Genomic DNA, 12,677 nt, shown 5'->3' with positions numbered 1-12,677 from the left:
AAAACCAAATCTACGCCCTTGTCAGGATCATCCCCCACCACCTGCAGCTGGCCGTTCACAACGACGAAGAGCTGAACAAGCTGCTGGGCCGAGTGACGATCGCTCAGGGTGGTGTGCTGCACAACATCCAGGCCAAGAAGACTGAGAAAGCTAAATAAAATCCTGCGACTGTCCTCAACCAACTAACGGCTCTTGTAAGAGCCACTCACAACCTCTGAGAGTACACTTGATTATAGTAATGAAACTAAATCTTTAATCCATAGGTGTCAAACTCATGTTCACACTAGAACTGAAGTGGCCCAGTCAGTGTGTGCAACACATTTAGTTGTTTTACTGCATGAATAAAAATCTGACTGGCTTAAATTGTAAAGTTATTAGACAAGACTTTTCTTTTTAAAAACTTGCTTTGAAACCAGAGATCTGTGTCGTAAGAGCATAAGATAAGATGACCTTTATTAGTCCCACAGATGGGAAATTTGTTTCATTACAGCAAAAGTGCAAAGTTATGTAGCAGAAATTAGAAAACACTGGTATGCAATAAAATAAAATACTATATACAATAGAATAAAATAGAATACAAATGCTATATACAACTGAGTAAGAAAATAGAAAAGTACAACTTTGTCAGAAAAAATAATTGCACATATAGCAGTCTTATTGCACTTGTGTGGATGTGTGTGTTTGATCAGCTGCAAAAGTCTTTGTTGTAGAGTCTGACAGCAGTGGGGAGGAAAGACCTGAGGAATCTCTCCGTCCCACATCGTGGGTGCTGCAGCCTGCCACTGAAGGAGCTGCTCAGTGCTGTCAGAGTTTATGCTGTCAGAAGCATAAACATTGTCTCATTGTTTGTTCCTTAAAGTACTTGCACTAAAACTTAAAAACAAGACAGCTGAACAGATTAAAGAGGTTCAGACTTACAATAATTATAAATCACTACAAACTCTCATTTAGGTCTGAGATTCATTTAGACCGACAGCGAACCACAGTTGTGTGTTACATGCAAACATACTTTGTGTGTGGTGTATTTTCTGTAATTCTGATCTGCTCCTTCAAAGAAGCTTTTTTAAAATTAGTATTATTATTATTATTTTTACCTGGAAGCACGCCAACTAAATGTAGACAACCTGGCAAAACTTCTTGTTGTGGGTCGAGGTGGGTTATTTCATCACAGATCATTTACAGTTGCCTTTGATACTTTGTTTGCAGTTTAAACAGACATGTTGCATTTCAAGTGCATAAAATCTGGGTACTAAAACATATCTTAGATAATGTTGCTTGTATGAAGGTTATGTCAGGATTGTGGGAGTGAGTAAGCCTTTCAGAACGGAAGATCACACATCAAAATTGTTATATTGATGATTGGTGAAAATGATATTTCAGGCATACATCAGGAAGGTTTCAAAAGCTTCATAGGGCTTCATCGACTCATGTCCACCTTTTACTAGATCAAAGGTGGGTTAGTTACCTAAAAAAATATAAACTTTAGCAAGCACTTCTGCTTCAAGCAGATTTGTGGCAGGAAGACATTTACAAATAAACTGATGAATCATTGAAATCTTTCATTTTTCTTTTGTTTGGTCTGTGACTGTTCAGTGAGTATTAACAGTGGTATTGAATCAGTGTGTAACCTCTGAAGTTCAGTTTGTGGTCATTTCAGTTATTGTAACATGGTGAAGAAAAGCATGCATTATAAACCGCTGAATAAGCCTTTAGCAAAACAAAGAGTCAATATAATATGTTTGGAAAGTCGGTCGGTTCTAACACACTCAGTCGGTAGGGAAATACTGGCAGGTATTTCACTAATATTTTCAGGACTTCATTCAAGAGTTGAGGAAAAAAACAAATATAACACTAACAGAACAAAGCTCTCAAAGTGAGGTGTGTGGCTCTTAAAAGAGCCGTTTGTTGATTGGGGTCAATGAGTTTAACCGCCGAAGCCGTACAGAGTGCGGCCCTGCCTCTTGAGAGCGTACACCACATCCATGGCGGTCACAGTCTTCCTCTTTGCGTGCTCAGTGTAGGTGACGGCGTCACGGATGACGTTCTCCAGGAACACCTTGAGCACACCGCGGGTCTCCTCGTAGATGAGACCGGAGATACGCTTCACTCCGCCACGGCGAGCCAAACGGCGGATGGCGGGTTTGGTGATACCCTGGATGTTATCACGGAGAACTTTACGGTGACGCTTGGCGCCTCCTTTACCGAGTCCTTTGCCACCCTTGCCTCTTCCACTCATGGTTACAGTTTCTTCTTTGAACGAGCAAAGCCGAATAGAGTTCTACCTCACAGAGCCGTTTTATTATGTGTGCTCGGCGGACGTAAAAGAAAACAGACGGTGCGAGGTTCACTGGACGACTCGAAGCTCAGTGGCTCCGCCCACTCTTCTATTCTTATTGTGGAACCAATGTCTTCTGGTAATGACAAATTAAATCTAACCGAACCAAATCGCACCCACAATGTCATGTCAGTGTTATTTCTGGGAAATCTACAAGTGTATTTATTCAGTGTACAGTAAACTGCGATGGAGACAACCAGAGCTACTCCACCCGCAGTCACAGTCATGCTCTTCCTCATTTCCGCCAAAGGCCAGTAGATGGCGGTAGTTTCAGCCGCTCCTGTTTTCTTTTATGTCTTCTTTTACATGAGATGGAAATAGCCGTGTCTTATGGGAGTGGCTACATGCACTCCCAAACACATCAGATTACTTCTTCCATGTGAGGGTGAAGAGGTGACCCTTCTGGATAAGATGGTGAAGGTTTGCTGCGTTTGTTGAACAGTGTGATAATAAAACCAGGGAAAATGAAACTTGCTCCTGTTAAATATTCTTAAGTCTTTAAAGATACAGTAAATAAAGTAATGTTAGTAGTGGGCGATATCATGTAAACACTGTCATGATTTATGTAAACATTTTGTCATTTGTAAACTATAAATTATATGGATTCTACACTGTAACTGATGTGATGTTCTATAAAGTGGTTTTAATAAAAAATAAAAGAGGCAAAAATTAGTTTGTTTCTTTATTCAATTTTTGAACAGTGATACTCAGTCAGTACATATTCAGTGAATGCAAATTATTTACATGGCAGTGCACTTCAGGCATAAATCTAGACCCCTAGATAAAACATTATGGCATTAAAGCAGTGACAACTCCTCCACAGTAGCAGGTGGGGTTTTTCTTTTTTTGAGGATGGCTCCTTTTACCTTTCAATATAGATGGTCTGTTTATGTTTTGATCAAGAGCCTTTTTTTGGGAAGCTGAAGAGGAGAAGTCTATCTTATGGCCAACCACTGACTGCATCCTGGTCACATTACCCAGCAAAACCCAGCATGCAGGTTCATCTGTAACAGTCCTTGTGCCATGATCAACACTGTTGCTTCTACATTAAACAGAAGAGCAGTGACATGGGTGCAGGTCTCCACGACTCCGGCCTTACAGGTGCAGTGGGCAGCTTCAACCTCCCCTGTGATGCTCACAGTGACCCATGGCTGCAATACAGGTTCATTCAGTCTTTGAGAGTGCAGTACCTGAAACACATACAAAGTTAATTTAAAGACAAGAACTAATGAGCCAAGGCCGACATAAATGTGTTTTATCTACTTTATCATAAATGTAACAAACTACTTTATCATAAATGTAACAAAGTGTTTAGAAAGTTAGCACATACATTTCATTTTTTTATGTGTCCATCTATAGAACGCTGCATGTTATATTCTAAATCTGCCTGTTCTCTGTCAGAAACTTGCCTACAGAAAATGAACCTAAAGTATGTAATGCAAGGATGTCATCACTTTAGAGATGGAGAAAGCATAAAGTGACAATTATGAATCACTTAATATGATAAGGAGATTCTCCAGGTCATTAATCAATGTATAAAACTAAAATAAAATGTATTTTAAGTGACACAGGATACAAATATGGAAGCAAGATGTATAATTAGAATTATTTATAATAAATATGAATAAATCATTGCAATTTCTTTAACCATAAAGAATAACTAAATCCTTCAGGACAATGTCACATCAATGCACTGAACTCACTATGTTATCCCTCTAACAGCCTCCACATGTTCTCACTATAATTTCCCTCATGAATGAATTTATGCTGCACTAATTTAAATGTTTGCAGGGAAATCAAACGCATTTCACTCGCAGTACTCGAGCTGACTTACCTTTGTTTGAATGACGATTTGTACGCGCTGACTCCACAGATAAGGTACGAAAATATGTCAGGCTACGTCAGTAGCGGTTGGTCTTCAGGGTTTCTACTCCACGGCCGTATTTCATACGGGTCCACATTTCCAATGCACGCTATTTTCTGCAAGTACTGCTGCTTCGCCTCTGAACAAAATCGGTCTCTATACCGAGACCGAAAAGCAGCTCTCTTTTGAGCTGCTTTTAAGCATCTTGTAATCGTCGTTCCAGCACAGTGTGTTTGTTTTGATTTGTAGACCCCGAAAATGGTGCCGCGCTCCCACAATGCATTGCGGCGTGACGTCAACTCCAAAGCCCTATTGAGACTACTGACTGGCTTGGACCCAGTCAGAAGTCTCAGAAAGTAGTAGTAGTCGCAGAAAAAGCACTTTCTTTCTTCTTAGTCTTTCTGATTGTAACCCTCTAACATTCCATGTTATTATTTTAAGAAGTACTCATATTTATGTAGTAGGAGGTTGCTCAGTAGAGAGGGGGAAAATTGTAAATTCAACATTACCTTGTGGAGGGCTGGAGCTATCGTCTTTTCTCTTGTCTCTGCCATAACATGTCATCTAGACACTTTTTTTTTTCCCTACCTCCTTTCGTTGTTTCATTGACCAATTCCTCCATTGTGGGATGATGTTTGTTTAGAAAAATACCTGTTTTTGGATCCGCTTCATCTCGCCTTGCTGGGCCATCCGTAGGAAAAATCTCCACTGGAGTAAAAATAGGTGATTCTTCACTACCACTTGCGCTTATGTAGCTTTCCGATAAAACGTATTCCTCGTCATCACTCTCACATTCCACCTCAGAGGTTTCTGAGAAGAATTGATCCTCTGGCTCTTCTCTACTTCGTCCTGTTATCTCTTTAAGTTGTGTTGGGGGCGTCAATTCCTCCTCTATGTTGTTATTGTCTGTCTGCGGCTCTGTTACACCAGGAAGATTTGTTGAGGTATGATTGCTAGGTTCTTGTCCTGAAATAGCTTCAGAGACCATAAGTGGATTTGTTAAGGATTAATTTCCAAATGTGAGCATTTTTTGTAACGAGGTTGAATTTAAGGCTTCTGGCAGCGCTGAGGTGGATGGAAAAATTGTATAAACAGCACTCGTGGAGGGCTGCTGGGGGGCTTTAATTATATTTGCAAAGGATTTGGGACATTTAAAGAAGGTGTGTCCCTTCGGTCCACACATGGAACACTCGCTGTCATTTTGGCATTCTTTAGCTTTGTGACCCAACTCCCCGCACTTGCAGCACTTAAAGGTAGGGCAGTCTCTTGCTTGATGATCTAGTGCTCGGCAGACGAAACATCTGTTTGCTTGTCCAGGATATATGATATGTCCATTAAAGAATGAAAAGATTAAAAGTCAGTAAAGTTTAATCTCTAAATCATTTTAAAGGAACAAATTATAACTTTGTCAAAGTCATCACAAAGTGAAATGCAAAGTGTTGCAGAGGTATAAAACATGCCGCATGCCGTCACTGTTTTTGTTCTGTGGTTTGCCCTGAAACAGCTTCTGCCATGTTGTTCTGGCTGTAAACGTCTCTGTAATGGGAGTGTTTCTGTGTGAGAGACTGTAACAGGATATTACTGAACTGTGAAAGTCTTCATGAGCAGTTTGGGCTAAATGGTCTCAGCATCAGCCAGACTGTGAACTCCACATTTATACTTTACGCTATTAACTGTACAGTTTTGAGATTACATAACAGCTCAGCTGTTAAACACATCTTGAAAGAGGAAGAAATGCATGAAACGTCAGAGATGCAGCACACTGAGTTAAACTCATTGACAGGTCTGTATCGTATCTGAAGTTTGTGTTCACACTATGAGGAAAGCAGCCCCACCGAACATCATCCTAGAGAGAATGAACCAACAACAGTAAGTATTTCATCTTTATCTCTTTTTGTGTCCTTCTTGATGCTCTGTGTTTGTAAGCAAACTCAAACGGTCTCTGGCACATTTACTCAGACTGAGTTCAAGAAGAAGAAAAGTTTTAGTTTTACAGTCAGAAGAAACTTTGTGTCAGTGTCTCTGTTGGTAATTATGACAATCTGAGAAAATTTCTTCATCTGAAAAGTTCAAGTGGGGAAAAATCTGACTTTTTCAATGAGAACTTTTTTTCTTTTTGAATTAAAATATTATCATAGGACAGACCTCAAGGGGGAGTTCAGAGAGTGATGTCACTCAACCGCTTTCAGGTCGTTACAGCTGGTCTCAAACTTTGTGTGTGTGTGTGTGTGTGTACAACTGTTTCTTATTTCCATTGTTTGTATAGACAGCAAATATATATTTATAAATATTCTAAATATCATGTTACTTTGGACCTCTGACCTCTTCTTCAAGGTCAAATTTTCATAAAGTCTCTTTTATCTTTGAAACTATATTGAAAATTGTGCTGCCTTAATCTGATGATATTTTCCTTGATTATTTTCTGAACATTCACATGAAACAAATCTTGTTTTTCCCTCTAGAGAATAAAAAACCTCTGTAACTACAAAACTGTTTCAAAAAAATTGTTTAAATCTAATTTAACAGATTTTCCTTCTTCTACCTGTACTGCCTGACCTTTGACCTCACGTGTTGATGACTCTTCACCTCTGTCTCCTCTCACAGGGAGAAGATGATCTGCAGGATCCTGCTGCTCATCATCCTCACCTCATGTGTCTCTGGTTAGTTTACAGCTTCACTTTATGAAGCTCAACAACAGATTTGTTCCAGTTCTCAGTGTGTCTGCTCCTCTCTTTCCCTCTCTGTCTCCTCAACAGGATCATTTGTAGTCAATGTGACACAGACCTGCTATCAGGCAGAGGAGAACCACAACATCACACTGGAGTGGACGTTCACCACCAAACCTGACAGATACAACAAAACTCTCAACATCCTCTGTGAACTCTTCATCAGTGATAAACTCTCAGTCCTGTATCAGGTTCATGAAGGTGTTGAGGTGTCAGAGTCTCAGGATGCAAAGTTTTCAGGACGAGTCCAGAGTGACAAAGACGCCCTCAGAGAAGGACGAATCAGACTTCAACTGTCCAGACTCAGGACTGATGACTCGGGTCTGTACCTGTGTGAGGTCAACACTGATTATGGCTTCAGCGTTGGAAGATGTCGACTCAACATCACTGGTGAGATGATTAAGTAGAAAAATAATAGTAATTCTTTGTACATCTTTATCACTGCTGTACTGACTGAGCTGTTGAACAACAGATTTAATGAAGCTTTGACTGTATGATTCATTTATAACTGTAATATTTAATATTATTAAAGTCCAGATTGCTGACATTTTCATTCTGGTCTTTAACAGCTGCTGATCAAGTCCAACCTCAGAGATCAACTCTGAGTGGAGAAGTAAAGAGTTGGGGAAAAACCATGCTGAGCACTATACAGGGTCTAACAGCACTAACAGCTCCTCTGTCTGCCATGCTGGCTGCTTTCATTTGGTTTATTGTAGGAAGGAAATCAAAGAGCAAAATCAAAAAACAACAACTTCCTTTGACTAGTGGCGGAAAATAACTTGTAGAATAAAATGTAAAATTTCCTTTTGCTGAATTTAAGTTAATGCAGCTGAAATAATCTGCAATCTTATAAATAACATTTCTTTTGTAATAATTGTTCATAAAAAAGTTTCTTAAATCGCTTTTGATAATTTCCACATAGTGATAAAATCTTTCCCCACACAGGGTGGTGTAGTGTTTGGGTTAGCTGGACCTGTAGGACACACATGCTTGTCATACTTTGCGAACACATCACATCACAGGACTTTCTTTCACATGACTTCCTCAGACGTGATCTCAAACCATTTTTACATCTCTGCTCCTCGGCTCACTTCCTCCATTCAGGCTGTTTTTCTTTTCATTTCCTCACAAAGACACAGACAAATATAAAGAAGCATGTGAATCATTCAGAGTTACTCTTGTAGACTCACAGAATAAAAACTCAGAGCTGGAAATGATCAGAATATTTTTACTTCATGTTCAGATGTTGAAAAGCTCAGCTCAGCGACTTGTCGTCATGGTGATTTCTGGTCCGTGAGTCACAAATGTAATGGAGTTTGATGGTGACCTGGATCTCTGCTCGAGGATGGTCTCAGGTGTTAATGCGAACGATCTCCATCTGTGTCTGACCAGCCTGGCTGATGACCTTTGACCCCTTTGACGAGGCATTCACAAACAAATTTAAAATATGTCAGTATAAATTTGAAGTGATAAAAATGTGATCTGATGTTTTCAACATTTACCTACAAACACCTACATTATACATCAGTAACAGAGAAAAAGAGCAGGATGTTGTGAGCACTGATGCCTCAAAGGAACACGGAAAAAATGTAACATGTGTATTGAAGTTCCAATAAATACTGTAATTTTCTCCATTTGGTGAAGCTGTTGCTGCTGTGGTCATCCTCTTCCATAATACACATGAAACTGTGGATGTTTTATCTTTATTCAGGAACATCCCCCAGCCTCCATTTTTATTTCGTTGACCTCAGAATCTCCACAGATGATTTGTGTCCTGCAGGCAGCAGGTCTCAGAGTTGTGGCATCATGTAGTTCAAAGTTCAGCCTGGATTTAAAACAAAAATAAAAGTGAAACATGAGGAACAAACGTGAAATTCATCCAGTTCAAGAACTCTGCTGTAAAAATCTACACTTTGGATCAGACTGTAGCTGAGAGGAGCTTCAATAACACCAATACTGGACATCTTTATTTACTGATAGTTGTTCATGATCAGAAATGTGTGAGTGTAAGTTCTCTAACAAAGGTTTCAGTATTATCACAATTACTTATTGTGGCAATAAGCGGATTAAACATGTGACCCTGGTGTCTCCAGACAGCTGAGTCAACAACAACAGCTGGTTAAAAACATTATGACAGGTAACGTTAGTTATTGTTACTAAACATGGCAGCACTTCTTTATCAGTTTTGAAAATCACTTCCAGTTCATTTTCTTTTTAAGAGAACTGAACCTTTTATTTGTATTTTATATTTTTACTGACTCATCTATTTCCTGGTCTACTCATTTGAGATGTAAAACAGTGGCATGAATGTTTCGGTTGTATTTTAGCATCTTATATGAGCTCTGTCGTCACATCTGTTTTCTACCGGTTAGCTGACCTCAGAACAGATTTAAATAAGTTAAATACAGGAAATAAATAGAACAGGTACAAACAGTGTATAAATCACAGTAATATACTGACTTATGAGTGTTATAGAGGAGGAGCATCACAGCAGCAACAGCTTCACCAAATGTACAAAGTAACATTCAAAGAATCTCACAGAAATGCTGCAGTTTGAACACGAACACTCAGCTACAGTTAGAGCTTAAATGAGCCTGTCTGTCCAGATGGTGGCGCTCTAAACTCACTTTTACTGCTCTGTTACAGACATGATCTTATATTCTGATCAGAAACACAAGAACACAAAAGATGAGCAGCTTTGATTCACGATCAGTAAAAGGAGGAAACACAAGAGTCGATTCATCTGGAATCAAACATTTTCTTTAAGTTTGGAAAAATGACAAGAAATGTTTCTTTGTTTGTGAATACATTTCTGTATTTAATCTGTGAAAATCTCTCATCTGTCTGTGAGCTCTGCAGGGAAAACTGTGAGTCAGTAACACAACTAACAACACAAATACAACCAGAACACAATGTTCTATTTTCTGGAGATCCCAGAAAAATTGGAAGATGGACCAAAACAGAGCATTACTTAAAATGGAGAGCAGCTCAGAGTCAAATAGATATTGCTGTAGCTCCCTTCTGTTCTTACGTGTTTACACTGCTTTGTTCCCTATTCTCACTTTGAGCAATAGTGAAGATCTCACAGTTTCTGTTTTCATCTTGTAAGATTTGTTTTTACTTGGCTCCACTGTATATGTCGACACATTATATCAGTTGTAAAGGAAAAAATAAAATATTGGACTGTCAAACTTCTGTACAATGTATTTCTGTCTCTACTCGTCACCCTCACAGTTTCTGTATTTATTTCTTTTTTCTTTTCTTTTTTTTGAGCAGTATAGAATCAGGATACATACTTACCTCTGAACCACTGTGCCACTTAACACCGGGTCCATAGATGGTCATGATCCGGCACCATTTCAAGCCATTTATCAGAATGAATCACCTCTTCCAACTTCACCTCTTTAGCTATTAAAAGCTTCCACTGGGCGGAAAAAGATCAAACACCTGCTGATCAAACTGATCCTCTGAGTCACATCAAACCCGCTGTAGAGCAGAGAACAAGAAAACAGACATTTTCCAAAGGTAACCACCATGTCGACTTAAATCTTTATTAAAGTGCAGCCTGAAACTGTTCCTGTGTGAGAAAGAGATTCAGGAGTCCTCACAGTAATCACTCTGAAGTCATGTTGAGCTGCATTTAACAAATCTACTGTGTGTTTGCTATAAGAAAAAATGTTTTTGCTTCATTAAATGCAGAAGCACAAGCACAGAAAACCAGTAGTAGTCTTTGAGAGATCCCCGTGTTTTCAGTTTTGATTTGGTTTTTTGGTATTTTTGGAAGACATTTCCAAAAATGAGTGAAGAGAGGTGAAGGAAATCTGTGTTCTTAACTGTGCTTGGAATTTTTTTCAAGTGTTTATGTTGTTTGAAAATACTAAAATCTCCATTTGTCACTACAGGCCTGTCAGTCCTTAGTATACAGTCAGTGTTGGTAAATTTGATGAGCTGGTTATTTAAATAGTTAAGAAATAGATGCAGCCCTGTGGATTTGGGAGGAACTGTGACTTTAGTGAAGTCAAAAGTCCAACGACACAATAATATTCCCCCAAATAATTGTTCACAAGAATACCTAATGATATGTTTTGGTAGTTCCAGATGTTTATAGAAGTCACTTTTTTCATGGTGAGCATCAGTTTACCTAATAATGAGTCCATGATCACTGGTGAAGACAATGACTCCTGATTTAAGGAAAGAAATGTGAGAAATAACTGAAAATGATTCCGACTCCAGACATCCTGACAGCTGCACCTGATCACACCTGTTTGTTTTAACATCACTGATCAAGTTCAGCGATCAGGACATCAGATAATGTTCCTGAGCTCACTGAGCAGTCCATCACTGAGTGTGATTAATGGTGATTTGTTGAAATAAGTCAGAATAAATCAAACGGTTCAACTCAGCTTCATGTCCTCAGTTTCATTTCTGAGAATTTAAAGTTCAAAGTTTAGTTAAACACAAATTCTGCTCTTTAAACAGCTTCTAGATCCAATAAAACCTTTAATAGTTTGAATCGATCCAAATGTACCCTCTAAAACTGAATGACTGATGGAGACTCTGGCACTGGTACAAACTAAACTACAGCTCATCAAGGCTGTTATCGAATTTTTGCAAATTTCCTTTTTCAAGTCATAATCAATAAAAACAATCTGATTTATACATGAAATCTATTTTTTGTTTCTCAGGTGATCAGAAACAGTTTAGCTGCTGTGGCTGCAAACATTTGTCTGTGCAGAAAACGCAAACACGACAATAACAAAAGAGAAGTTAAAGAAGATAATTTGGGATGTTGGGGTTACAGGTCTGGACAAAGTCTTCTGTCAGAAAGATGGCAGCAGTCCAGGAACGGTACATGAACTTATTGCTTTACGGTATACGTGTGACTATGATTATGGTCATAGATAACTAGAAAAACAATCGTAATAACATTATTTACTTGACACGAATAATATCTCAAAATGTCCACAAGGGGTCACTGTCAACCAACAATTTGCTTCATAGCGCATCACAAAGTTTGCTAATAGTAAAAACAATAGAAACGTCGTTTAACTTAAGTCCTAATATAGCTGGAGGTAATTAGTGCTAAACAATCTTACCAACATAACATCAAAGTACTGAGACATAAAATCATCTCAGTCCTATGAAACTGTTCCTTTGGGGAAATCCACTAGGACTGGCCGCTGATGCAAAATGATTCTTTTCCCTAGACGTCCTGAGGCCAAGTCAGAGCAGGGAAATCTGAACAAAGTGAAAGTGGGAACACTGGACTTTGTTGTGCTGGTTACCTGATCGCTTACAACATTTAAACTTGAAACCACAGAGTGGTGTTTCCATCAGCTGCAGGACAGGCATGGACAACAAGGATGCAGCGAATGTTTGAAAAGAATAAACATTTACCAGCTGAAACAAGAGGAGGCGGCAGGAATAAGAATTTTATATTTTACTGTATCATTGTGTCCACTTCTGTTCTTTATTTGTGCACAACCTTTTTGACACCTTTGTCTGTTTAAAGCATTTAAAAGCAGCGAGGCTCTCAGTCTGTTATGGTCTGTTACACTGCAGCTATAAAACTGTCATACTGTGGAGGGAGAAGGTTAGGAGCCAAATGCAAAGCTGCAGAGTTCACAAAGAAAGCACGAGCCATTTCATTGGCTGATATAAATCTAAATCAGAGTGCAAATTATAAAATTAACACAAATCCAGGAAGTCAAGGAAGCCAAGCATACAGGCAGGTAAACAGTATAACACAACA

The 12,677-nt window shown here is 38.9% G+C and overlaps 2 protein-coding genes across 2 annotated transcripts; one reads left to right on the top strand and one right to left on the bottom strand.

Annotated features, from left to right (window-relative positions):
- Positions 1-1,840: 1,840 nt before the first annotated feature.
- On the bottom strand, positions 1,841-2,270 carry LOC148103876 (histone H4). The gene has a single exon (XM_087834818.1). It carries the CDS (start codon positions 2,234-2,236, stop codon positions 1,925-1,927), a length of 312 nt encoding a protein of 103 aa, XP_087690944.1. The 5' UTR covers positions 2,237-2,270; the 3' UTR covers positions 1,841-1,924.
- Positions 2,271-6,015: 3,745 nt separating this feature from the next.
- LOC148103875 (uncharacterized) lies at positions 6,016-7,738 on the top strand. The gene is made up of 4 exons (XM_087834565.1): positions 6,016-6,068; positions 6,804-6,859; positions 6,956-7,315; positions 7,495-7,738. Exons 1-4 carry the CDS (start codon positions 6,016-6,018, stop codon positions 7,701-7,703), a joined length of 678 nt encoding a protein of 225 aa, XP_087690691.1. The 3' UTR covers positions 7,704-7,738.
- Positions 7,739-12,677: the final 4,939 nt, after the last annotated feature.

Source organism: Neolamprologus brichardi, chromosome 3 (genome assembly GCF_056152115.1).
Source record: "Neolamprologus brichardi isolate AB-2024 chromosome 3, ASM5615211v1, whole genome shotgun sequence".
In the NCBI taxonomy this organism is placed as follows: domain Eukaryota; kingdom Metazoa; phylum Chordata; class Actinopteri; order Cichliformes; family Cichlidae; genus Neolamprologus; species Neolamprologus brichardi.
The sequence above is the reverse complement of the archived record's forward strand: the minus strand, read 5'-3'. Positions and strand labels throughout refer to the sequence as shown.